A 26946-nucleotide genomic window follows, 5' to 3' on the forward strand; every position below is an offset into this window, starting at 1 on the left:
TTCTTTTTATATACTTTTAAAAGGTGATTAAAATACCTATGCTTTATTGCTCCATAAAGTGTCTTTAGTGCATTTCCCTGGGCCAGAGACTTATTTGATACATGTGAAACATGCTCAGTGTCACTCAAGTTTGCCAACACTATTCTGTCAAGATAAGTGTAGGATTTTACCACTCCAAAGATGGAATTATTAAGTGACCAACTATGCAACATATTTATCTGATACCCCTATGGATAAAACTCATCACCTTAGTTTTATTTATATATAACTTCAGGAATGGAGCATCTGAATAAGACGGTATCGAGACATCTGAAGACCCAGGTCCAGCAAAACAATAGCATCCATATAAAGGAGAGTGCCTACTGGATACAAGCCTAATTTTGAGGCATCGCCAGCTACCTTACTCAGCACCTTTGGAAAATCCAAACGAGAAAAGGAGGTTTCAAACCATTTCTGGGAGGGGACCTCGGAGTCATACCCCGCCGACTCCTTACATACTGTCACCAAGTTTCACTATGAAGGAAAAAAATGAGTTTAAAAAACCCCCGAGTATTACCATGGCGCTGAACTTCCTCCAGAGGGTCTGCCTGTCTACCCTGTGAAAAGCAGTTGAATAATCAATAAAATCTGCATAGACAGGACTCCCCCTTCACTTCACCTATTTCTCCAATATAGGATGTATTGCAGTTATATGATCCAACGTTGAATGGCCTGCTCTAAAACCTGTCTGCTCCAGTGGTATGATACTCTATTCTTCCACTCATTCTAAGAGGTTATCTAATACACATTTAGAGAAAATCTTTCCTGTAGCGTCCAACGGGGAAATGAGCCTACAATTGCTATGTGAGTGCTTTTTTTTATGTAGTAGCATAATAACACTTTCCCTCCAAGAGCTAGGTCATAGGTCCATATCCGATTTTATAATAGTAATTTACTGGGTCTCTTGCACCTGTGTTTCTAGCAGCCTTGAGTCAATGCAATACCTCCTGTCTAGTCAGAGGAGAAAGAGGGAACAGTCTCCCATCTAATATCTCACCTGGGAACTCCATGTCATTCTTATAGCCCTTCTGATTATTTAATACATACAGAGAAGTTATGTATGTTTGCCAATTCGTACTGGTGGGGAAAATAACTTTTCAAATCCGTTTGTTGTGAGATCCTACGAAAATCAGACACAAATTGCATGTGCACCTGATTTCCGATTCCAAATGGTGGAGTAATTTTGCATTCATCTTCAGTACTTTTAGGCAAAAAAAATCCCTGGGATATTACCTGGAAACCTATGTAAAGGGAAAAAAAGACATGATCCGGGATTTGCAAATCTGAAATGGGAAATGTGTAATATTGCAGCATTATTCCCTATTATGACCTGGATAACTCAGAATGAGGAGGGAAGGGTTCAGTATGGAAACTGGACCTTTTGTATTGGTATTTCTAGATATTCAGACAAATCTGGTGCATGCTGAACTTTGGAGTTCAACATCTCCAAATCATAATTTTCCTGGGTGTGAACGTCGAGGCATCTCTGGAGATCGTTTACACCCCAAAGGGTAACTTCTGGTGTCTTCTATGGCTAATCTTTTAATTTAAAATAAATATCTGTTTATAATGCATAGGATTCTGCAATCCCTGTATAAATATGTGTCTACAATTTCTGTATGAAACATGGGATTCTACAATCCCTGTATGAAAACCTGTATTTACTTTCTGAATAATCGGCAACTTGTGACCCACCCATTCACGGATTATAAGGAAGTTAAGCAGCCACTCAACTGTAATAGCGTATTACAGTTGAGTTCTGACATCACAATGCCTGCTGCCGGCAACTGAGGGGAACGGCAGTTCAGGCCATGGAACACAATTAAAGCAGCTGTTTAATGAAGGAGATATTTATTGCAACAGGTAATTATAGAAAAGTTAGACTCTTTTTGAATATCTCTATACATTCCGAGCTCCTGCACCTTTTAAAAAAACGACTTCTATTAAACTGATTCTAATATCATCTTGCAATAAGTATCTAACTGTTTTTTGGTGTGTTTTATTTTGCACTAGAGATTTTTTGTTTATTCTTAATGTTTGCACACATACAGCCTTATTCATGAAGGGGCCGTTTTGCGAGCCCCTAATAGCGAATCATAGCGATTCGCTATTAAGGACTCGCAAAACGGTAATCATGTAGGAATCGCATAATAAAATGCAATTCCTACTGATTCCTTATTTGCGATTAGCAAATTGCTAATCGCAAATAAGGAATAACTCGCCATTCATTCCTATGGGCCAAAAGGCCCGTAGGAATGAATGGGGAGTATTCCTTATTTGCGATTAGCAATTAGCTAATCGCAAATAAGATTGCGATTTGAAGGGTGCCAGGGGTGTCCACAGGACACCCTGTAGCACCCCTCAAATGACATTTCACACAGGTGTTGCACACACACATGTCCAAAGGACATGTGTGTGTGTAACATGCAACTCAGAAAAATGCATTTAAATGCATTTTTCTGAGTTTTCGCAATTTACCGCGAGGTCTGACCTCGCGGTAAATTGCGCCTAGAAATAGCGAAATCGCAAATTGAAATAGGATGTTGAATAGCATTTAAGGAATCTCAAATAGAGATTCCTTAAATGTCATTTCCTCGCACATTTGCGACATCGCAATTAGCGATTTTTGCTTTTGGGATGCTGAATCCCAAAAGCAAAAATCGCACTCGCAAAGGGCCGGATTCTCAGAATCCCGCCCTTTGCGAGCCGATTTAGCCTTCATGAAAAAGGCTGATACTCCTTTCATTTGAAAAAACAATGCACCAAGGATTTAAGTGGTTTGTCAGAAAGGTGATGCTGTGGCCATGTAATATAATGAATAAAGGACATCCTGATGTACATGAAAAGGATATTGCAAGCCACCGCGGAGTTCCCTAACCGCATAATCTCAATATTCTATATGGCGGTGGAACTCGTTGGTGACTTGCAATACCTTTATAATTTATGGTAGGGGGTACTTTGTCCCATTTATTTTACCATGCACAATACGTCCCATGGATGTGAGCTTTTGGCAGAAAAATACCATTTGGAAAAAATAAATAAGTGTATCTAGCACCACAGACAGTAACCATCATGTACAATTCCTATGGCTTTTATCAAAAGGGAGATGTCCTATAGAATGAGAGGAAGACGTGCATGCCCTTCTCATTCCCTGAGAGTTCAAGGGTTTTTATTGGATCAGTAGCTAACACATGAGTGCTGGGGTTCAATCTAAAGATACAATAAGATCAGTAAATAATGCATATGTAATTTAGCGGGTGGAAGTAAGATAATGTGTGAAATTCCTTGTGGTTTCTTTCGCATAATGTTTGTAATTAGTTTAATTGTGAATTGTTAGTCGGGAGCACTGGCCACCTGCTTGGGGTACTTCACGTGTTAAACAATTCTGTAGTGCACCACGCCGATCCTTTTATTTTATGTTCTCATCATTTCAATGTTCTTCTAAGTCCATTATAGGGCAGCGATAATTTGTGATAGTTTGTACTTGGTTCATGCAAACATTCATGCATGTAGCCGTTCAAATGGAAGACAAGGTATCTCTTTCTTGGAGATTCCCCTGCTCATGAATCAAGACTAACAATTTGGCTATTGATACTTCTAGTCCTCAAAGTGCCCCTTCCTCTTGTGATCATGTCTGGTCTCAAACTTGCCGACTTAGCTCATTCGCCTCCTCTTATCCACGTTCTTCCACAGTAATAGTCTGGTATTAGTTATATAAGTTACTCATGAAATATCCTCCACTTCTCTATTAGATTCTGTTACTAGTTTCTCCTTCTGACTTGCTTTCTCTTCCATGTCTCCTTTGGTTCCCCAAAGCAGTCCCAGACTGATCAAAAACTCCAGAATAGCCATCTGAATAGACAACAGTGTAGCTATGATTACTGCTTTCAGGTTTATACTAAAAGAATTTTCATCACGGAGTAAAGCGCTGTGTGCAAAGTACCAAAGGTTAAGCTAAATTGGTTGGAAAATATTATAAAATATTCAATTTTAAAGACAGAGAGGGACTGTCTGCTGTAGACTCTAAAACCAGCAGTCAGTCATTGTTGCTTTAAAATATCAGTAGTCAATCTGCCCTGTTCATGGACTTAAAAAATCTTGTGGCCACGTGTGCAAATTCACTACTCATGTAGCAAATTATCACTTGATAACATGTATCAATGCCGTTTTTAATTGAGAACATTGTGGAGCCAGAATTTGGGTTCATACTAGAAAGACGTACACATGCAAACTACATGAATAGATGTTTCCTTTTGCTGTGAACAGAGTCTACAGTTTCCTCTGGGCAGGCGAGCAACACACTTTGGAAGGCAGTCATAAGAGGGGAACAGTCCGAAGAGTAGTTTTAAGACAATTATTTTATAACAGCCTTTATTTCACCTTTTCTGCTAGATAACCTTGTGCAAGTGATGCTTATACATTTTGCTACGTTTTTCGTGCCCATAAAATAAAGCATGGTTTTACCAGTTTATTAAGCAATTTTGTGAACGTATTATAGAGTTGCTCTTGTTCCTAGAAAAGAATATGCTAACCAAAGCACTTTAATAAAGGAAATTGACCACGAGGTTCAATCTTGTGGTTAGGTGAGCCTGAATCTTCTTACAGATATGAGATTTTAACGTTGCCTCGTTTGCGGGTTGTTAGCACTAAGGGTTTCTAGTTGGCAGTGGAATGCAGCCTGTTCAATTAGGGACCCTTCCTTCTAGTCAGGTAAGGGAATTAAACACCTAAGAAAACTCCTTCTCACCACCTTAGTAGCATGGCACGAGCAGTCAGGCTTATCTCAGAGGAAATATGTAAAGCATTTGTACATAAACACAGAGTAACATAGTGAAAAACATAACAAATGGGCACCACACCAGTTTATAAAAATACCCGATCTTTATCTAAATCAAACAAGACCAAAACTAAAAAATACAAAATACATAAACCAAAATATCACTTTTAAAAGGTTTCAAATAGTTCAGTCCACATAAAACTCTAGATGCATCACTTTTAGCACAAAGTACGTAGAATGCGTCAAAATCACAGTAGAAAACAGTCATGGGGAGGTTAGGTGCTGGAAAGCACAGCAATGCGTTGGTTGTTTACACGCCGGGAAGGTAATGCACCGGTGCCTTACTCACACAGAAGGTGATGAGTCGGTTCCTTGTTCCTGGGGAGGTGATGTGTCGGTTCCTTAATGCTACGGATGGGAGGTGATTTGTCGCACCTCACTGAGAGAGGAGGTGATGCGTCAGTTTCCTTCTGTGAAGGGAGGTGATACATTGGTTTCTTCCCCGAGGTGAGGTGATGCATTGATTCTCCGGACACACGGCCTCGGTTCCTTACTGAAGCCCAGCGTCGATGTTGACTTGGCTAACAGGTGCAATGCACAGCAAATCCGTGCTGCAATCATTCTTGTAGCCAGTGTAGGCGATGCGTCAGTTCCTTTAGCTGCACAGCAGGGCCTGAGTCAGAGTCAGAGAGGAACTTTTGGATGTCGGAGATATAGTGCGCTGGAATCAGGCTATGGTGGTTCTTTCGGAATATATGCAACTGTCCCTCATGTCCTAGAGGCCTCTGTGGGGCTCCTTCACCTGCAAGCATTTTCTTTTACGGAATACAGCGACTTAACGTGTCTGTATAAGTTATAGTTGGCATAATTTACCTTAATTTGATTCGTAAATCCCTGAATATAGGACCACGGTAATTCAAACAAGTTGCTCGTTATCGCAACTTAGGATCTGCACGTCCCGTCTCACAAGTCCGGGAAGAACCACGTGATGAGCGCCACCAATCACATCTATTGGTATTGGACGCGTGGTCCTATATTCATGGATTTACGAATCAAATTAAGGTAAATTATGCCAACTATAACTTATACAGACACGTTAAGTCGCTGTATTCCGTATCTCTAGACATTTGCAGTGGCGTTTTTTAGAGTCTTGAACCCAAACCTCGGTTTGTTTGTTCCGATACAGGTCAACTCAAATAGACCATCCCTCTTTGCCTCGAGCGATTGGGTTACACGCTCGTTGAGCAACCGGTTACACGTCTATTGTGTCACCAAACCAGGGTGAGTTGCGCTTATTTGTACTTTGAAGACCAGATTGCTCTATAGTTTACATTGTCCCGTGACTGATTTGGTCCCCCGTTTTTCTTTATGCAGCACAAATTATATCGTTCCCTTGTATTAATAACTACTTTACCAATTGATTTTCAATGGATACACCAGTTATAGGTGAGTCGGTTTCTGGCCGAATATTTTGTGTTTGGCTTGCCTTAAGTGGGATGACTGTGCCTTTGGAGATGGGCTTACAGTCCCCCTTTTGTTTTTATTGTCTGCAGGTGACCCGTCCAACTGATCTGGCCAGATACACCTCCACATTGATATCGTGTTAATGTACCCAACCTCCCCCCCTTTTTTAGTTTCGCTTCACAGAACCTCCTTAGCCGGAAATTGTATCTAAATCGTAGTTAAATTTTCTTAACAGGTGCTCCCTCTCCTCCCCCCCCCCCACTTCTGTCCTGAAGAAGACCCGCAGCAGAGGTCGTGACTTCCCCGTATTGCGCCAGGGTCGAAACGTCGACAATTACCCCCCCCCCTTTAAAATTTTTCTGTAAAGCCTATACCATTTTCCCTGTCCCCTTGTATAATAGTGTATATAAAAGTGTATGGGTAGGCTTTGAGTGCATTGTAAAATATTCTACGTCTTTACCTTCCTTCTCTTATCACTTGAGCACCCCTTTCTTCTAATTTCCCTAAATGTTCATTTTATGAATATGTAAATAAACTGCAGTATACAATCTTATGATACTGTTGTGTTGGGTACATTGCATTTATAGCATAACAAGCTAATATATCTCCATCTATTTCTCAGATTGCATCTGTTTATTGTGATTAACTAATATTTACATTAACTGTTTTTCATAAATTTGTGTCAAGGACTATTTTTCTTATATATAAAACTCAATGGGGACAAGACAGACCTTATGCTCCTCTGTAACTCACCTTCTTTTAATCCTGAGCTACTTTGGCCCAAATGTCTTGGCCCTGCTCCAGATCCTAAAAACCAGATCAAAAGCCTCGGCATTTGGCTGGACCGGTAACTTAGTTTCAACTACCCAGTGGCAAAACTATCAGCCACTTGCTATGGCCTGCTGAGGATGCTGCGCAAAATACTCCCTCTTCTCCCATTTCAGGCAAAAAGAATTATGGTTCAGGCTCTCATTCTATCCCCATGGACTATGGGAACGCCCTTTATTTATGAGCCACTCAATCCACTATTTACATGCTCTGGATCATCCAAAACAGCACAGCTCGCCTGTTCCTCCAGACCCCTTACCAGCAAACCGTACAACCGGCACAGAGGACCCTTCACTGGCTGCTTGTCAGGGAGAGAATCCAATTTAAAGCTATGCATATTGCACACAAGGCCTTTTGGAGGAATGGCCCAGAAATCAGCAAATCTATGATCATTCCATATCACCAAGCAGAACCCTCCGCTCTGTGTCCTCTTCCCTCGCCCTACTCCCAAGAATAAAGAGAGCTAGATGTGGAGGTAGCTCCTTTTCCTATAACTCATCAAAACAATGGAATGCTCTCCCCCCACATATACGGGCGGAGCCTTATTTGCTGCCCTTTCATAAACTCTTACAAACACTGTTCTTAAACAATTGCATTTATTTACTGGACCTTCCCTGTCTGTCCACATTCGTCTGCAGAACTGGGATGCCTCAGTGTAGCTATTGCGCTATATAAAGGTTTTTTTCATTTAATTTCTTATCAGTTTAGAGAAGTTTAGGAACAGTATGGAGTGCTCACAAGGAGCCTCACATAAAGCAGTGCATGTGCGCTGCACTAGGCTTGTCCTGAAAACCACCACTAAAAGATGTTTTTAAATTCTGATCTCAGAGCCCAAACTCCAAATCTCTAGCTCTTCCCAATTGAAAGCTACACTTGTAAGATGTTACAAGGCAGCTATAATAAGAACCTACAGGACAGCTTGTTCTTGCAATTGCTGCAAACTAAATTGGCAGTATTTCACTATCAGGGCATGTAAAGCACATGAGTATATGTCCTACCTTTCACATTCACTGCACCCTGCCCATATGCCTGCCTAGGGCCTACCTCAGGGGTGCCTTACATGTAGTAAAAGGGAAGGTTTTGGCATGGCAAATGGAGGAGCTTGCCAGGTCGACATGGCAGTTTAAAACTGCCCTTGCAGACACTGCAATGGAAAACCTGAGACTTGTTTACAGGGCTACTCATGTGAGTGGCACAACCAGTGCTCACTTGTAGAATGATTCAGAGGCCAAGGGCACACACAGTGCACTTTACTAGGGACTAATAAGTAAATCAAATATGCCAATTAGGGCTAACCAATCATAATCACATTTTAGACAGAGAGCATATTCACTTTAGCACTGACCAGCAGTGGTAAAGTGCCCAGAGTCCAAATAGAGGGTCAGAAAAATAGGAGGTAAAAGGCAAAATGTCAGGGGATAAACCTGCAAAAAAAAGCTGCGCCCAACACGTATTTAAGTGAAAAAATATATTTGAGGAAGTTTGCTGTCTGGACAAGATGCTGCTAGTTTGAAAAAGGCCTATAACTAGTGCATACAAAACAGTAAGGTATAGATATCTAGGAGCCCACTATACACAAAGTATCATTGACTACACAATTATAAATACTGGCTCTCAGGTTATACCGGCGTCTCGTGTCGGAAAAGACGCCGGTTCCTACTTATCGCCAGAAGTCGTGAGGGTCAGACGGTTTCAGAAACTCATTCTCCATCAGAATTATCGCAATATTCCATCGCTGACATTGATCTGGCCCCGACATACTCTTAGATGCTCATAACCTGAGAGCCAGTATTTACAGCGCCAATATCTCTGCAGCTATCTGATTAACAGTTCCAGATACATATTCAATTCAAGCATCAACTGGAATTTCTACGTCGCTATCAACTATGTTGAAGGAGACCATATTTTCATCATAAAAACTATGAATCTGCACTTTATCTACAACGACGTTGGGTCTACAAGACTGAAGAATTATATTTTTTTGATTTTCGATCAGCTCGCCTATTCATCTCGAGCTGTTTTAAGTCAAAGACGGGTCACCTGATGAAGACTTACAAGCCGAAACGCGTGTAGCGCATCTACCGCTTTGCCTGCATCATGTTTATTCCTCTTTTTCTTCCTTTTTTTATGTCAAGTTATATGCATGTCTTTGCACACTTGATGAAAACTCCAATTGACTTTGAAATGTATCAAAAGTCTTCTTAAAAATATTAATCAGCAATCTTCTAATATAATAAAAAATATATATATATTTTTTATAAAACCAAACAAAAATAATACATTTTGAATAAATGTATAATTGTGTAGTCAATGATACTTTGCGTATAGTGGGCTCCTAGATATCTATACCTTACTGTTTTGTATGCACTAGTTATAGGCCTTTTTCAAACTAGATTCCTTTCCCTATGTATAACTAGCGAATTTCGTATATAGGAGTCCCCTACTTCCTAAATTAATGGACAAGATGCTGCTCCACTAGAACAAACTCCCTTCTTATTTGGGCTTGGGGAGAGTTCGGTGGGAGGTTGAATACTAAAGTGTAGCAACCTACTATTTACATGTAACTTCGTAGTAATCAAACTTTTGTAAGTGTATTTTAATCTATTCTGTTGAAAATCATTTAGTGCACTTTATACTCCGATACTCTATTTGAAAAATATTTTTACAAAAAACATATTTGTAAAGTTCTGACGGCATCAGCCATGAGCTATCAGAGCTAAAACAGTTTTCTTACATAATGATGTTTGATACAAGAGCAGCTGGTGATCTTTGAAGCAACTATTCTTACCACCATAAGATTCCTAATAGAGGACAGTAAATGTGGCAATAACATATATTTAAAAGGGCACCACCGTGGCATTACGATATCAAGAAAATTCTCAATTCTCAAAAGTACTTTATAATTTCTTCATTGTAATCTCTGAAAGAACTGAAAGTCACAGTGAAGGCACGAATTTTGAGTGGTTCAGTCAGTTTTACAATCTGAGTGAAGCTGTCACAGGCAAATTGCATGTGAGATGTTTGCAACGTGGGTATGAATTCTCTGATTCTCTTATCACCATGCTTTACACATCATGTTGTTGTTTATCTTAGCCCTGCAAATTAATCTCTCGGACGAGCCGAATGCCTGCTCAAAGAAACTTCAAATCTCTCTAATGAAGATGGCTGGAAGCACAGCAAAGAAAAAATTCAATGCACCCATGACTGAGTCCTATGGTACTTTTGTAAGCCAGACCATATTCTGCTACTGGATAACCATGTCCCATCACTCAACTTCCCACAGCTCAATCAGAACCCACTGAGAAGACTCTAACGGCACTTGATGATACAGTGATCAGAGTTTTCCATTTCAAAGCAACTTTAACAGTTATCAGGAGGTAGCCTTCAGGCTAAGGCTCTAATTCATGGATGATTCTTTGTTTCTGATCCCTTCCTTTCATAGCACCATCTGCAACCCCCTCACCCCCCCCCCCCCCACCTCCAGGATCCATGGTACATTGTTGCACTAACCCGTAAATGCTGCAACTTTACCACTTCACCTCCTGTGCTATACCATGCTAGTAATCCACGTAGAATTATACGGTAGTAATTAATAAAACAATATCTGATCCGAAAATGTGGTGACATAAAGTAAATTGATGGGGGCCCACTGCGGAATGTGATGAAGGGCCCCTGCGTTTCCCATATATCGCACAAATGTTTACTGGCCTTGGGCTGACTGGGGCCTCCCTGAAGGGTGGGGGGTCCTGTGAAGAGTTCGGCCCCCCTGCGCCGTAGGGGCTGCAAGGGCTGAGGGCATTCCTATGCCCTCCACCTTCATGCAGGCAAATATTACTGCCGAAATGTAATAATGTGTCCGTTACGAAGAGAAACTTGTACTTTCAACGTATATCTTAATACACAGAAAATAAGATATATTATTCAAAACAATTAAATATTTCTTGATCAAAATTAGCAATGCCATTGAGGTATACAAAGCCTGCTACGATCTATATAGAACATGTTCTCTGAGTCACCGCCACGAGCAATGTGTTCAGCTGTCTCCTACAAATGGCACTTTCATCAGTTTTGCCTTTTAAAAACAGTTACTGTGGACAACCTAACTTACTTTGTTGTGGGGTCAGTGGGACACTGGCCCCATCCTAGTATGCACACTATGTTCCCTCTGCGGTTTGCAGAGGTTTCGACAAATATTTTTCAAGAAATGTTTGCAATCATGATTTTTTATTCATCATTTTTCTTTAGTACGTTATTTGCATTTTTTTTAATTCAATCGTCTTTGGTATCATATGGTACAATCCTTATGAGCATCCAATGCATTTCGGGGTATTAAACACCCCTTCATCAGGGAAAGGACTCTGCAAACATAAAATGTATGTATCAAAAATATTATAGAAAAACAAACTGAAAAACGCAGGATGCGCATGCATCTAGGTCATGTATTGCTGTGCTAGCAAAGTGGTGCTGTGGTAGCAAAGTAGTGAGGTGTGAGGGCTGTTTACCAGGTACACCTTTCTGTGACCCTTTTTAAACCCAAGTGCGGTGAACGCGATGCCGGTAATAGACTCTAAGCTGCTTACTTGTACCGTTCGCAAATTGTAGCGTGTTCCTGTAAGGGGAAGACGTTAAGGAGCGTATTAGGTGAATGTTACGGATATAGTGCACTCGAGCGTGTTAGCCCGTATTCCTGACTAAAAACTAACCTTAAAGTTTTTGGAGGGTGTCCTGCTTTCTTCTTCGCTGGTTCTGGCGGAACGCCGTTGACCGCGATTGACTACGTTAAGGTGAGCGTGATCACGTGGGTTAGTGGAATGAATGGGAGTGGTCCAGCTATCTTTAAAGGGACAGGCTAGTATGAGCGCGCTTTCCGGGTTAGTACAACATGCAGTGCACTCTGGGAGTGGTAGTGTAGTAATAACTGGCGGGTAAACTCAACGTGCACGGTGGGCTGGTACACAAGGGGTATTTGAGTGGTATACAGTGATGCTATGGAAAATAAAACAATATACACTGTTGCGAACTGTAACTTAATGAAATACAATATACAGTATTGCCAACTGGAAATTAATGAAAAATAATAAAAAATAAGGTTAAATCAAAAAGTCCTTGATTCGATCAGGAGTCAATGACTCAGTCCATGAGCAACTTTTACAAGTAACAAGCAAATTCGATTCTTTCGTTGAGCCCCAATGGCTTCTGTGTTGAGAGTCTGTGAATCCAGAAGTTTTCTCTTTGAAGTAGGAATTTAGTGTTGTCTCTACCCTCTTGTTTGGCAACGGTTTCCAGTATTATGAATTTCAACTGTGCGATGTTGTGTTTCTCTTCGTGGAAATGGACTGCTAGTGCTGATTTGGTGCTCTTTAGGCGAATGTTAGATTTATGCTCTGTGAGCCTGGTTTTGATTTTACGTTCAGTTTTTCCGATATAGAGTTTTCCACAAGGGCATTTGAGGGCATAAATTACGTTGCTGGTGTCGCATGTGGCATTGACTTGAAGTTTAATCTTATGCCCTTTCATCGGATGGTTGATTGTATTGCCTCTAATGATACAGTTACAGTTCCCGCAGTTGTAGCAGGGTTTTGTCCCAGTGTAGGTGATTTGTTTGATTAACCTTTGGCGCACGAGTTCACCTAAGTTGCGTGATCTGGTGTATGCAAACAGCGGAGGTTCTTGAAAAATCTGGTTGAAGTCTGGTTCCAGATTTAATAGTGGCCAATGTTGATGAATGATCTTTTTGAATTTGTTAGTCATGGTTGAAAACTTTGAGACGATCACTAGACGTGTCTGCTGTTTCTTAGTGCTTGGTTGCAGCAATTTTTGTCTATCTAGGTTATTGATCCTCTGTATGGAGTTCTCAATAATGTTTTCTGGATAGCCTCTTTTGTAAAACTTCTGTGCCACTTCGTTAATCCGCTTTGTTGCATTTTGGGGATTGGATGTAATCCGTTTTGCTCGTGCCATTTGGGAGAAAGGTAAGTGAGTTTTCAAGTTGGATTCGTGGAAACTGCTGTAATGAAGCATGTTATTTCTGTCTGTCGGTTTGGTGTACAGATCTGTTTCAAATTCTGTTCCTTTGATAGAAACTTTAACATCAAGGAAGTTCACACTGGTGTTTGAGATTTCCCAGGTCAGTTGTATTCTTTCATCTATTTGGTTGAATTCCAGCAATCTAGTTAGCAATTCCTCTTGGGTGCTTTTCCAAACAATGAAGATATCATCTATGTATCTTGTAAACAGCAATAGATGATCTGTCCAGTTTTTATTGTTGAGAATATGTTGCTCTTCGAAATATTGCATAAATATATTCGCATACGCTGGGGCCGCTGAATTGCCCATAGCCATGCCCACAAGTTGTTGGTACCACGTGTTATGATGTTTAAAATAACTATGGTACAACGTGAATATCATGAGTTCCATTAGGAATGCTTGGAACGGTCTTTCAATGTCTGTTTTGAGTAAGGATTGTTCTATGGCTTCAATGCCCAAAGAGTGGGGTATTGATGTGTACAGGGAACGTACATCCGCTGTGCACAAGATGAGATCTTGGTTAGTTTCTGGTTTGAGGTTCGTCAGTTTTGTGATGAAGTGTGTCGTATCCTTGGTATATGAACTCATGTTTTGTACTGTAGGTTGAAGGTATTTGTCCAGCAGTTGTCCGATGGGTTCATGTATACTCCCGCATGTCGAGACTATAGGTCTCATAGGTGGATCCATTAAATTTTTGTGGATTTTTGGGACCATTCTTAGGATCGGGCTTCTAGGGTTCGGTTTGGCGAGAAAATTCCTGGTTTTGGTGTTGATTGTGCCCATTTCATGTGCTTTGTCTAGTATATTGTTAAGATTCTTCATATATTCCATTGTGGGGTTTATATCCAATTTCATATATGTTGTCGTGTCATTGATGTGTTGTAACACTTTCGATTCATACATGGTTGTATTCATGATTATCAGTGCACCGCCCTTGTCTGCTTTGACACATGTAATGGTTTCATTGTTGGATATTTTTCTCAGTGTGGTTAAGTCCTTTTGGGTGATGTTCTTCGTCTTGGTACGTTTAGGATTGATTTTGTTGAGATCCTGTTTGACTCTATTTTCGAATAGGTCTAATGTTTTATGACTTACTGGTGGTTGATATGTGCTGTGCGGTCTTAGTCCTAGCAATTGGTCTGGTTCCACTTGTGTGGTGGGAGGTAAAACATTATCAAAAAAATGACGAAGTCGAAGTTTCCGCATGAGTTTAAAGAAACTGACTTCCAGTTCCAAAGTGTTGGAATCAGTCGTCGGTACAAATGAGGTTCCCTTCTGTAGAAGTTTGATTTCTTGTTGGGTAAGGTGGTAATCACTGATATTGATCACTAGTTGTTCTGTACTTTCTTGGTTAGTTTGTCCTTGATCATTCCCGTCGTACTCCTCGTGGTGGGTGGTTCTTTCCTTGTTTCTTTGTCTTTTGTTCTGTCCTCTCCGGGGTCGCCTTTTTGTGCTTGGCCCTGTTCTAAAAAAGGACTTTGATCAGATTGGTGGCTGGTCGTAGGTTGTTGTGCTCTGGTTGTATCAGGTTCCGTTGGTGTTGGTTGGGTTCTCTTTGTTCTTTGGGTACTATCACTGTCCGATGAAGAAGTGTCTGTCTGTGATGTGTAGGGTTTGTTACGTCTTTTTTGGGCATAGACTTCTGCCCATGTGTAAACCTCTCCGAGCTTGTAATCCAGAGTATCTCTCCTGTATTTGCGTATTTTGCGTTCATTAATATCTTTAGTATGTTTATCCATCTGGGTTTGGATGTCCTCCAGTATGTCTTTAAGCTCATCCTCCGTTAACATTTTGGACAGTTCAGTTGATGTTTCCTCTATCTCTCTAGTGAGTTCCCCTAATATTCCAGATAGTTCTTCTATAATTAGAAGGATCAAGTCGAGTGAGCATTTATTTAAAATCTCAAACCACCTTTCTTGGAAGGTTTTAGAATTCTTGCAAAGTGATGGTCTAAGTGCAATTCTGAGTCCCCTTGGTATGCTTAACATTACCTTAAAAAACTAAACATGGAAAGATTCCATCGCCTTCATAATGATATCAAATACTCCTAAAGATGGTCGCAGACAAACACAAATTGCAACAGATAAAAAGTGAAACAAAGATCGCTGTTGTTCAAAATGACAACTAGACAAAATACACATAATGAATAAAATAATGTTGTCACAAATAATGCACGGCCCAGAAGGCCCATTTATAAAGGGAGCTACAGAGAAACAAGCATCCTTTACAATATTGCCTTCTTTATGGAGAGCAGAACTGCAGACACGTTGGTCTTTGTGGCTTCCTAACACCATTTCTCAACTGCCATTAAGTACTGGACACATTGTGCAAGTTCATGCCAAGGCAGAGACTTCATAAATCACTTAGCAACTCATTTAAATAGGAACAGAAGTGCCAGCCGCAGGCATTCAACAAGTACATGTGTGCTACCACAGACTACCAAAATGGGGCATTGATTCAGTGGTACAATGTTCAGCACTGGTGCAAACAGTGCAGCTTAGCATCACAAAGACTCCAGTGCCAGCACTTAACTTTGATAAATCTAGGCCTAGCTGTATTATGTTAATTGATTCCCATCTTTGCAGAGTGAAGTCAATTACTCAGTTAAACGTAGAAGTCCTTTATGTGCCTCTAACTACGAGATCCATGAGGAGGAAAGATCATCACCACACGTATGCTAAAGAGCAATGTTTGTATGGTTTGTTTTCACAAGATATATTTGTGATTTCATTTGGGTTTTTATTTTAAGAAAATTAAGTGCCTCCTAATCACAAGTGTGGGGCTCCTTTTGACAAATACTGTTAAGACTATGCTCATGGATGTTCCAAAGTACGACATTTAAACATATAAAAGCAACATAATTTAGATATTCGTGTAATAAATATCTATACACATTTTTCAAGAAAATGGGACAGGGCCCATCAATGAACAAAAATATACATTTGTGCTTAGGTGGAAACTACACACAGTGCAAGCTGTCACGTTGTAAAAGATATCCCGAGGGCCTTTGATAAACATGCAAGTGCTTGGAGCCCACCCATTGCTTACCATTTGTTGGCTTTCCTGTCAATCTCATTTGATTGCTTCTATTTTGATGGCGTCATGTCACCCTTGTGTTTGCCTCTCACTTGGAGTATTGCCTCTTAGCCCATTTCTTTGATTGGCTTGCTTCTATGATTCCATGGCTCGCTTTTTTAATCACATTTTTTTCTTTTTGTTTAAGCAATTAATGAGTGGGCATTTGTTTTCTAGCTGTCTCCTTGTGTGCTTTTCTTCCCTCCTTGCTCTCTCTGTCCATGTGCTTCTCTCCAGTCAACCTCACGTGTGTTGCTCTCTCTCGCCATGTGCTTCTGCCCTTCAGTGCTCAACACTGCTCTCTTTCACCTGTCCTCTGCCTCTGTTTGCTTCTCCCTCCACCAGCTGTGTTGCATCTCCCCTCATTTCCATGTTGCTTCACCCTGCTAATCCAGCAACCAGGTCATTCACTATCTTTTGTTAAGCACTTCTCACTATACTTTAAAGCAGCATTTTTGTTCAACTCTTTAATTATTTATTTAGGATCAGTAAAATAAAAAACGTGTCTTTTTGTAGGTCCGCGCATGCATGTTGGATGCATGCACATCTCCAAAACTAAGCAGTGGCCCCGTCAGCAGCCCCGATGCGGTACATATCCTGACTAAAAGAAATAGCTAATTGTACACGTCTAATAGGTAAAACCTATTGGCTTGGCCAATGCTGGTTCATTGTGTTCCTGTAAAGACAGCAGTGGCTCTCTTTAACTTTTAACAAGTACAGTACCCCAACTATGTAAATCGAACCAACATGAAACCCTCCTATGAATACAAGTTGCCACCATAACCCCAAACTTAAATGTTGGAATTTAAACTGTAGAGTAGCCAGCGCTGAGCTTTATTTGTTTATTATTTAGTTACCGACAACCGTTCTGCTTGTTTTGAGTTAGCTTTTAGGAATCTTTCAGTCTCGATGTAAACAGGTTACTTTTGGTGCAATGGTATTTTTAATTAATGTTTCCAACGTTAGTTCGTTAGTCTACATAGTACAAAACAGGTTGAATTGTGCATGTTTGCCCATATAAATTAGTACATTATAATTTATAGTAAAGTAGCAGGACAAAATTAGGAATTAGCCAAGTCAAATCTATTCCTAATTCAGACTTAATAAATGGGTGGGCATATGTAGACACCCCGTTCTCTTCTTAAAACAAAAGCCTTCCAGACAGCCTGTAATTCTGGTTATACACTCAAACCAGACTGGGGTGGCATCATTTAACACTGGCTGACAGGGTCTTAATATCCTTTAATAATGTTTTAGGTACGTTTGCCTTCATCCCTCACCATACCTCGGTCTCTGCTGTGCAGTCCCATGTCGGCACTTATACCATGACTGCCCCTGGACTCAACTTAGTGAATCCTCCCGCCTCCGCGTGCAATCACTTACTCATCCATATCTGCAGAGTGCAAGACACGTGATGTCTCTGCATCTCTTAGAACAATGCCCCCTTGCTTTGATGCTAGATTTACTTGAAACAAATACTTCACATTTTCATACAAAGCATCAGATAATTGATGGGAGGGGTGAGTGGGTTCTTACTTCAATGAATGAAGTCCCTGTCATTCCACTGTTCAGAACATCTAAAGTGTGTGCTCTTCTATGGCAGCGATACATGCACCTTAAGTGTAACAATTCCCAGAGTAGCTGTTTTTCAACACGTCATTTGACTTTTTTCATACCCGATATTAAGTTTGTTCTGGCCAGACCAAGCAGACAGTGTATGTAGAGATATCAGTCGGCCAAATGGGTTGTGACCACACTGAAATGTGCCAGCAGTAGAGCCCCACTTTTCTTTTAACCAGCTGAGTAGAGTTTGTTCTAGATGATGGCAACAGGTCTTTACAGCCATTCAAGTGAATATGAAAAGGCGCAGACAGTAGACATACCCCATTGCGGCTGCAACTTATCAAAGGAATTAAAGACCAATTTGACATTAAAATATAGATTCTATTGTACTGTATTTTAATCAAATTTTTATAATACTTACCCTAGGATGCCTTATAGTGTTTTATGACACATAGCATGCTATTACTGAAACACAGTTAATCTAAAAGTTATTGGCATTGTTATCAATTGGTACTTATTGAGATTAGTATTGTGCTTTCAATGAAAATATTCCTTGCATTTGCTCCAATTTTCTTGTGCTACATTAAATAAATAGGCATTAGGTGTGACCATTATTATGAGTTCATGCAAATGGTTGGTAGGATGAGTCGACAAGCTAGAGAATGTTAGTTACTTTAGACTGCAGCAATATGATCTCAAGGAAAGAGAGGCTGTGATCTATGGGATACGGTTTGAGTAGAGATACGATAACAGTGAGACAGACAGGCATATAACACACTGGGCCACGCTCAGGGAAAGAAAGGCATAACGAGGATGGGATCTAGGTAAAGGAGAAGGCCCTTCAATAAAAAGGAGAATAGAGAGCAATTGTGTAAGTGAAATGCTCTCTCAATACGGTGATCAAGTTCTGTGTTGTGAAAGAAATGGAGGCTGTTTTATACCAAAGCACTGGCCAAGCAGCCAATAGCTTTGGAAAACATTTGTAAACAAGGCGTAGCTGCCATTAACTCAGCTGGCCATTGCATGATGCCCTGTTGATAAGTACTTCCTGAAATTAGTCCATATTCTGGTGTGACATGGTTAGTATCAACCAGCCAGCGAGACCTTTGACGTTTTTGGCAAATCTCTTGCCAGATGGATGCAACACAGCCAAGGAGACAAGGAGGTCTGTTTTCCTTCTTGAACCATGTTATCTTTAATAGTGTCTTTCTTCACTACATTGATAACTTTCAATCATTGGAATAGTAAAACTACCCACCAATGGTTGCATACTTCAAGGTGTTAATGGACAAACCATCTGGTGTAGGTATAGCCATTGTTTTACAACGTTTAATCGATGTAAATGTTTCTGTACATTACTGTGGTTGTGGTCTTACTAGTTCGAACTATGTTGGGTGCTGTAAATGGTTCTTTCTTGCACCTATCTGTAAGCTCAACATATGCTGCTCTCTAGTCATTGGATATAGGACGTGACATATCACTCACATTTTAGAGATAATACCTTTACACAGTATTTCCCAAAATAAATGTTCTTTGCCTATTGTTGAGGCCAGGTATATAGTATATGCTGGTTATAGAATAACCTTTTTGTTGCAACTTATGTGTTTCGATTTTATTGCAACCACCCCAGGAGAAAGCGCATGGCCTGATCAAAGCACAGAAGAGACTTTTGGAGATTAAATGGTTGCTATGCAAGTTGTGCGTTTACATACCCCACATAACGCTTTAATTGTTGGTGCTTTGTACTTGCAATTAAGACTTTGTTTAAAAATCTAATAAAGTTATATGTTAGAAAAGTAACTTATTCTACATAGCAATTATCAGATACACGTGCATCCATTTATAAGGCTCTTTTTTAAATCTCCAATCTACCTTTTATGACCTCCTGTGACAATGACTGTTGCTATCTGTGGAGCTACTCGTTTTTGTTCTCCCTTCTCAACAACATGTTTACTGATTGCAGATCCTGAACTCGTAAGATCAAATCGAGTGTGAAAAAATACTTCCTGTACTTCCAATAAACTACATAGAATTACTTTGATTTGAACATATTCATGAATCTGCAAACAATTATTAATTACTTTAACAGTCAAAAAAGGCAGCCTTCAGCCTATTGATAATAGGTGAGCTAAATGTTAACTAAAAATAGAAGTATTTAACTCGAATCTTAACGTTCTTGAATATCACTATACAAGTCAATATAGATTTTGAAAATGTCCCTACTAAAAAACTGAGATGTGTGTAGGTTGCCATGTCTACAAAACTGAATATGTGACAGCCACCTCTATATGATGCACAGTGTTGAAATAAAGGATCAGAAATCCACCCGTTGTATATCTAAATCCCTACCAATTTCATGTTAGTGCCCACATACATGATGCACTAAGAGTCTAGCCACAAAGAAAGTTTGCAAACCGCACTCAGGCTCTTTTGAGAATGAACTTTGATTTTTCCAACTGACCTACCTTTATTAGGTTGGTTCCCACATTTGTCACCTGCAGGGGCTCGCAGAATGACCTCCCTAATGACTATTCATTAGGGTGATCACCATTTGTGATCTACAATTGGCTGCAAACAAGGTGATTGTTGACCTGCAGGAGATAGCAAACCACCATACTTGTGTCTGCATTCCCAAATAATGTTTTTTTTTTAAAGCAGCCCTAATTGGGAAAACATAAGGCAGCGCAGGCAGAAGACCCCGGAACACTGCTTATGCTCCTTGAGGGTGCCAACATTTTTCCCTTTGCCCGCCCTTCCCTCCTCCTTTGAGGACTTGTAAGCTGGTCAGTAGCTTCTGACTAGAGAAAAACATTTGGTGACTAGGCCCAATGTCTGCATATCTATTTGTAGTCATTGGCTATAGTCAACCATTAATTGCAAAATGTGTACACTTTGTGGTGCTATCGTGCTTAACACCTAGCAACCTTTGTTGTAATTTTGGCCACACTTTACAGCCAGAGTGTGTGTCCAATGTCCAAAACAGAAATTGCACTCAAGCGCATTCAGCGGTACACGGACCTAGGAACTTACAGACCGGTACGCTTATCAGGGTGGTGCCGTCCCTCTTTATGGTTTAATTCTACTGAAGCAGGCACAAAAGAATTTGGGGGATTACTTCGTAGTCATCCCAGCAATGGGACAACCATTATTTTGAGGTCCCAGACAGACGGAACTTTTGTCCTATCCTTTGCAATCGTTACAATTAGGAGAAACCTTAAACCAACTTTAGACATTTCACCATACTTATAGCTTTGAAAAAGTCCAGGTGGACGAAACATGTGCCGGCTGTAGCATTGTTGGACAGCATTGTATGGAAATCTTCTCTTGGACTAAAAAACTTTGTGGAATACCTTTGTTTGTGTGGACTGGAATGAATAACAGACTACAAACAGGAGACTTATCTTGTTATTGGAATTGTGTGTGCTTGAGTGCAATTTTTATTTTAGTAGTTTGTGATCAGAACTGCAGTCGTAAAAAATTTACACATACCATACTGAAACTGAGTCAAATTTAGAAATAGGGTCCCATACCAATTTCTATTTGGTATTAGTTGCAATCCCACAAGTCAAAAAAACCTTTCCAACTCATAAAATGAGCAAAGCACATTTCAAAAAGAAAGTTTGCTGTTACAAATCCAGCAATGTTGTGAATTGCAGACCTTACAAATGCAAAATCCTTCAGTATATCTGGCTCTAGATTCTGAGATCTTACCAATAAAATTGAATGTCCGTATTACATACTGCTTTTTTTTACTGAGGCACATTACTTAAACAAGCTTTGTAGTAATTTCTCCAGTGAATTCACTACTGCCTCCCTGAAGTGTAGGAAAATAACTATAACAAGTGTCATTCCGGTGTCATTTAGTTGTTCTAAACTTGTGAGGAAAGCTTTGATAAACATGCCTCAACTATCTATTCTTGAAAGCAGAGTGGATGTTATAATTTCATAGGACTTCTGCTAACACTCCCTGAGAGCATCCATTAGTGTACTTTAAGTTGACAAAATGAATGACTGTGCACTGGTGCTTAGTCTACAAAGTAACATAAAACGCATAAGTATCAACCAAATTCACCGTTGTGAATTGGGCATAAATGATAGAGGCATAAATCACAGCTCCTCAAGCCAAAACCTGAGTAGCTTTTACTCTGTTTTTGCAGAATGAGTGTGCTTGGACATTTATGGACAACCCCTTTCAGGCGTAGTCATTTCCACATAACCAAGATTCAGTGGGCACATCTCTCGTTTTAAAAATGTTTTAGCGGGATAAAATGTGATTGACTCTTCTAATTTCCCAATCACATTCTGTTCTCTGAACGAGAACATTCATAGGACTTGGACTGAGATGTCCGAGTCAAAAACCATGCTCTTATTGGTATATCGACTTCTCAAATCAACATGTTTGACTGTTGCTTTTGGAAATATGTAGCTTAATGATCCATAAATTCCATATGTAGTGTTTTATTGTACATAATTCAATAACATATGCTGAACATGTCACGCATATATTAGATTGTTTAACCTCTTTTGTTTACTAATAGAACATAACTTCGGCAGAAAATCAATACAATAAAATTGATGCACAATATATATCAATTCAAGAATTAATGTTGGACTTCAGTGCAGCTGTGATAACAACTATAACAAATTAAGCAAAGGGACAAAGTGTACATGTGAAAGGACCTAATTAAAACACCGAATATCCCTAGAATAATCCTTTCACCATGAATATCCTTTGAATAACCCTTTCGCCATGAAGCTATCAGAACTTTCTTTATAAAACTTGATGTGTTTTTAGCATGTTTGCCTTTCAGTGCGTCTTTTTGAAGCTGTACATTATATCGAGTACCCATTCTAGAGTATAACCGTGGATCAGCATGGCACAATAACTGTGGCATGCACAGAAATTGTATTTTTAACCTCGGCTAACTAACGTAAGGCATTGTAATACTAGAATTCGCCATGCAGTGACCTACTCAAGAAATGCAATCAACCACATGCAGATGCTGCAAAGTGATCACTTGAGACAGTCTGACTAAATCACAGGGACTGTTTGAAAGTGGCCTGCCAGGATCAATGCCTATCACTTAGCCATTTGACTTTATGATCTGAAAACGTATTCAAAAATCTTTCGGCGATAGGGCACTCTAGCAGTTTGTGCCACCACATGAATTGCCTTAATTTAAACAAATATCTGCATCCAGAGACCAAAGCATTTTAATTCTCCCTTAGCTTGCCCCCTCCCTTGGCGCTTTAATTCTCTACATCTAAAGAGAATAGTGGACAAAGCTGCTTGTTGCATGAGAAGCACCCTGAAGCTCATTTCGACCTCGCTTGCTTCACATGAAAAAATACCAGACTTACATTCTACAGGACCCTTAAAACTCATTTACTATGCTAGGCAGTCAAGATCTAAATGTAGATTAGTTGACCTATTTTCTGATCTCTAGCAGGTATGCTGATGCAGTAAAGTTCTCAATATAGCAACGTGGGCCTGATGTTCAAAGGTCCCGTTAGAAAACTAGATATTGTGCAACAAACACTGACTGGTTTGTGACCTGGTCATATATCATGCCCATAGGAGTACAGATCACCAGTACACAATTGCACAGTAGACATAAATAACTCATACTGACTTGAAGGTATAGTAGAAATACAAACTTATAATACAGGAGAATGAATTACTAAATATTAAACAATTAAAAGACAATATTTGAAATTTGTGAGCTGCAAAGCAGAATAACAATAGACTGCTACTTTAAAAATATGACACTAACTCAAAAAACGTCTTCTGATATTTTGTCTTAATGATATGTTGACTTGGCTGTCAAAGTTATAACTTTAGATGCGTGCACTGGTGTTTAATATAGATGCCTAGTGACTTCACTGCCTCTTTCTTTGCCCATACAACCTAGTCCTTCCATTCAACCTGAGCTGCCAAAAAAGCCATTATCCTCTGCTAAATGGAAGCATGCAGGCGTTGTCCTTGGACACATTGCACCAGAAATGTGAGTACATCACTGGCTTCCAATAAGTATCCAAGTTCAATTTTAAGTACTGCGCTTGACACAGAGATCCTTTTGCTGAAACATTTCAGACTCACCTCCAGGTCTCCTTCCAGTAACACAAACATGCTTATGTATGTTTAACAAAAATGTATTGCAGGTGTTGCATAATTAGCCATTTAAACCATATATGTCTGCCACAAAAAATCAAAGCTCTGTGGAATACAGGGATCATGGACTTTGGACTAAACTGACAGAAGCAATTACTGAAAAAAGCCACTTCAAGTTCAAGAGACTTTTGAAAACTGAAATCTTCCAACGTTCTTTGAAGAGGCACGTGCCACATCATAGCCAATAAAGAAACGCCGATGTCACAACATATCGCCAACACAAACATGTCCCCATGGGTAAGGGCCCAAGCCCTCAAGCGGGGAGGATGACAGTGATGTGTATCACGATTACTTCTGGACATATCATAACATATAACAATGCATAACATGATAGGGTTCAATTGCGAATCTGGAAAGAAACGCAGCATTTAAATGAAACAATATGGCATGATTTCAACCAGCAAGGCCCTGGTCTAAAGCGCATGGTAAAGGTGAGCGCCCCTGACACTCCAACAAAGCAGCAGGCCAGGGAGAAGAGGGCCGGGGAGAGACGGCTGCAGCAGCTCGGATCGAAGACCTCAGGTGGGAGCACCTTCATGGCCACACCCGGCTAGGACTGTTCTCATCATTTCTGCAGACATGCAGAGGGATTCACCTAAACTGTGCACAAACATCACATCCGCAGCATAATTCTACACCTTCATCACACATGCAGGCTGAAACCCGAGCTCCCCCGGGGCGCTGGCAGAGACAGCACCTGCCTTTCCAGAGAATGTAAACTCTTCCATCTCGACAAGGCTTGGGTTCTCCTTCCAGACCCCTTTTGGTGTAAAGCTTCCCTTCGCGTGCACAGCTATGGACAGTACAAGTGGGCCACACACAGCAACTCCCCTCAGCGAAAGAAAGAAAAGGGCCCACGGTCGTCTCCTTACCTTGAACTGGCAGTCGCACGTGACGCTGTCTCCAATCCTTAAACACTCCCCGTCAAATTTACAGGTATTGGTGTCACAAAGAAAAAGGTCGTTTTCTCTGTCGTCGTAACCTCGAATGCAAGCGAAAGAAACAGTTTCAGCTTTGAGACCAACTCGGTGATTCAATCGCATTTTTAAACACAGGTTTCGCTGTTGCAATGATCACAAAAATAAAGACAAGCACCCGACACGAGCCCTCCCCTGTCACCACCTCCTCTTTATTATTGTTGTCGTTTTATACTAGCTGGACCCAGAGGTATTGGAGCGCTTTACATGATCACCAGTTACAAAGCACATTTTTGGCAGGCAAGGGGGGTTTGCCCAGAATCACAGGATGTGAAACCGAAGCCCAGACTCGAACCTGGTACCCCAGTTCTCCAGTTCCCCCTCTCTCCCCTATAATGTAAACACTGTTCATGTGCCTTTAGCGAATGCTGCTAGAGCTCACACGATGCTCTGAGTAGTGGTTTAGTGCCTGCTGCCTCCTGTTTCTCTTTTGCATGCGTATGCTCAGCGTTTGGTATTTCCTCTCTTGCTAAGTGTTGCCGCAAACATTGGAGCGCACGCGAGGCGCCCACGTCACGCGCCTCCTAATAAAGACAAACAGGCAGTGGGCCTGGCTCGAATGAAGATTGATCACCGCTAAGTTCCACTTGCAGGAGGGGTGCAAGGTCACCCGCAAGCAGCTGAGCCAGTCTCATTGCCAGACCTCTCATCCTCAATTTGCGCAGACATGCTAACAGATGTGGCCGAACCGGCAGCTTCTAAGTGACAGCAGGAATTTCAGATTTCAGCTGCTTCCCTCGCTCGCCGCCCACCCCCGGCCCATTATGCTGCACAGACCCGTTACATTAGACGTCAAACCCATTAGGACTTGTCCTATCGACTTTTTGGCATCTTGCATGTGCAACTGAATCCTTTGCTCGCTGCAAGATGAAAAATAAAACATGCGCATCATAAGTGGGGCCAGACTTCGGCAGGTGAATTCTTCGAAGAGGAACGCAGTGCTTTCTGGGCGTTTTCTACCATTTAATATCAAAGCCTGTGACCAACAGAGAGTTCCTGACATGACGTGGGCATTCAAATACGTGTCAGTGTGACAACTTCATATGTGAAAGGCGAGCCAGTGCTTGCCAGTCTGTGCAGTTACACACGTGGGGCGGAGCAGAGAGGAGACGCCCGCTCCCCCAGTCCTCCCCACTTACACACTGTGCAACAGACTCACACGAGAGCGCGCCAAGGACGGCGCAGACATGGAGGTTCCGCCTTCACGCCACTCTCTTAATGTGACTGGGATGGTCCAGAAAAAGCATCCCCGCAGCATCAGCGGGTAATTATCTCATTAAAATGCGAGCTCCAGCCACCAGGCCGATTTACAAGTGCAGCATCTCCAGCGCTCATCCTTCCTTATTCAATTAGGACATTTCCCAATGTTGGAACAGCAGCTGGGCAGAACGGCCAGCCCTGGCTCTGAGGCCGGAATACAGCAGCGAGGAGGAAGAGCCCTGCTTAACCCTGCACTGTCGGGTGCGTTTAGCTCCTGCATCTGCGCCAGAGCAGAGCTGTCTTCCATCACTCGCAGCTAAATCCATATGGCTAGGGGCAGGCCCATCCAAAAACTGCACCATCCCTCGTGAACCCTCCGAGCTCCCCGCCGCGAGCAGCGGCGTCCATGCCCAGACGAACGGGGGAGAAAAGCAATCAAGTGGCCAAAAGCAAAGATCCGAAATCGATATCTCAAAAATGATAATATTCTCTGCCACTGAGAGTTGCTGTATCCTGGCTCCTGGACTAAGCGCATCCCTATTGCACTTTCCCTGAGACTCAGCATTTCCCTGACAGCCACTGTTTGATTTATAGCCCTCTCTGGGTTTAAAGCGGTCCCAAGCAGCTCTCACCTGAGATGACCTGAAATATCATATTTACATTATCACAATGGGGAGCTCGGCAGGCGGGTGGCCTTACTGGGCCTTTCAAATCATGTTTAAAGTGCATGCAGTTGTCAGAGTATGTGGCGATGAAACCCTCTGCCGTGGAAATGCAGCTGGAGAAACACATACGTTCCTGCTTTATCTCTCCTGATACTTTCA

The 26946-nt window shown here is 41.1% G+C and overlaps 1 protein-coding gene across 1 annotated transcript in view; it reads right to left on the reverse strand.

The window, feature by feature from the left end:
• The window catches only part of TMEFF2 (transmembrane protein with EGF like and two follistatin like domains 2), an 804247-nt gene that overhangs the window by 774873 nt on the left and 2428 nt on the right, over positions 1-26946 (reverse strand). The window contains exon 2 of the mRNA XM_086955395.1: positions 24818-24927. Within this exon, the coding sequence (XP_086811521.1) occupies positions 24818-24927 (110 nt within the window). The remainder of the gene's footprint in view (positions 1-24817; positions 24928-26946) is intronic.

The sequence above is a fragment of the Lissotriton vulgaris genome, chromosome 2_1 (assembly GCF_964263255.1).
Source record: "Lissotriton vulgaris chromosome 2_1, aLisVul1.2, whole genome shotgun sequence".
NCBI classification, from domain to species: domain Eukaryota; kingdom Metazoa; phylum Chordata; class Amphibia; order Caudata; family Salamandridae; genus Lissotriton; species Lissotriton vulgaris.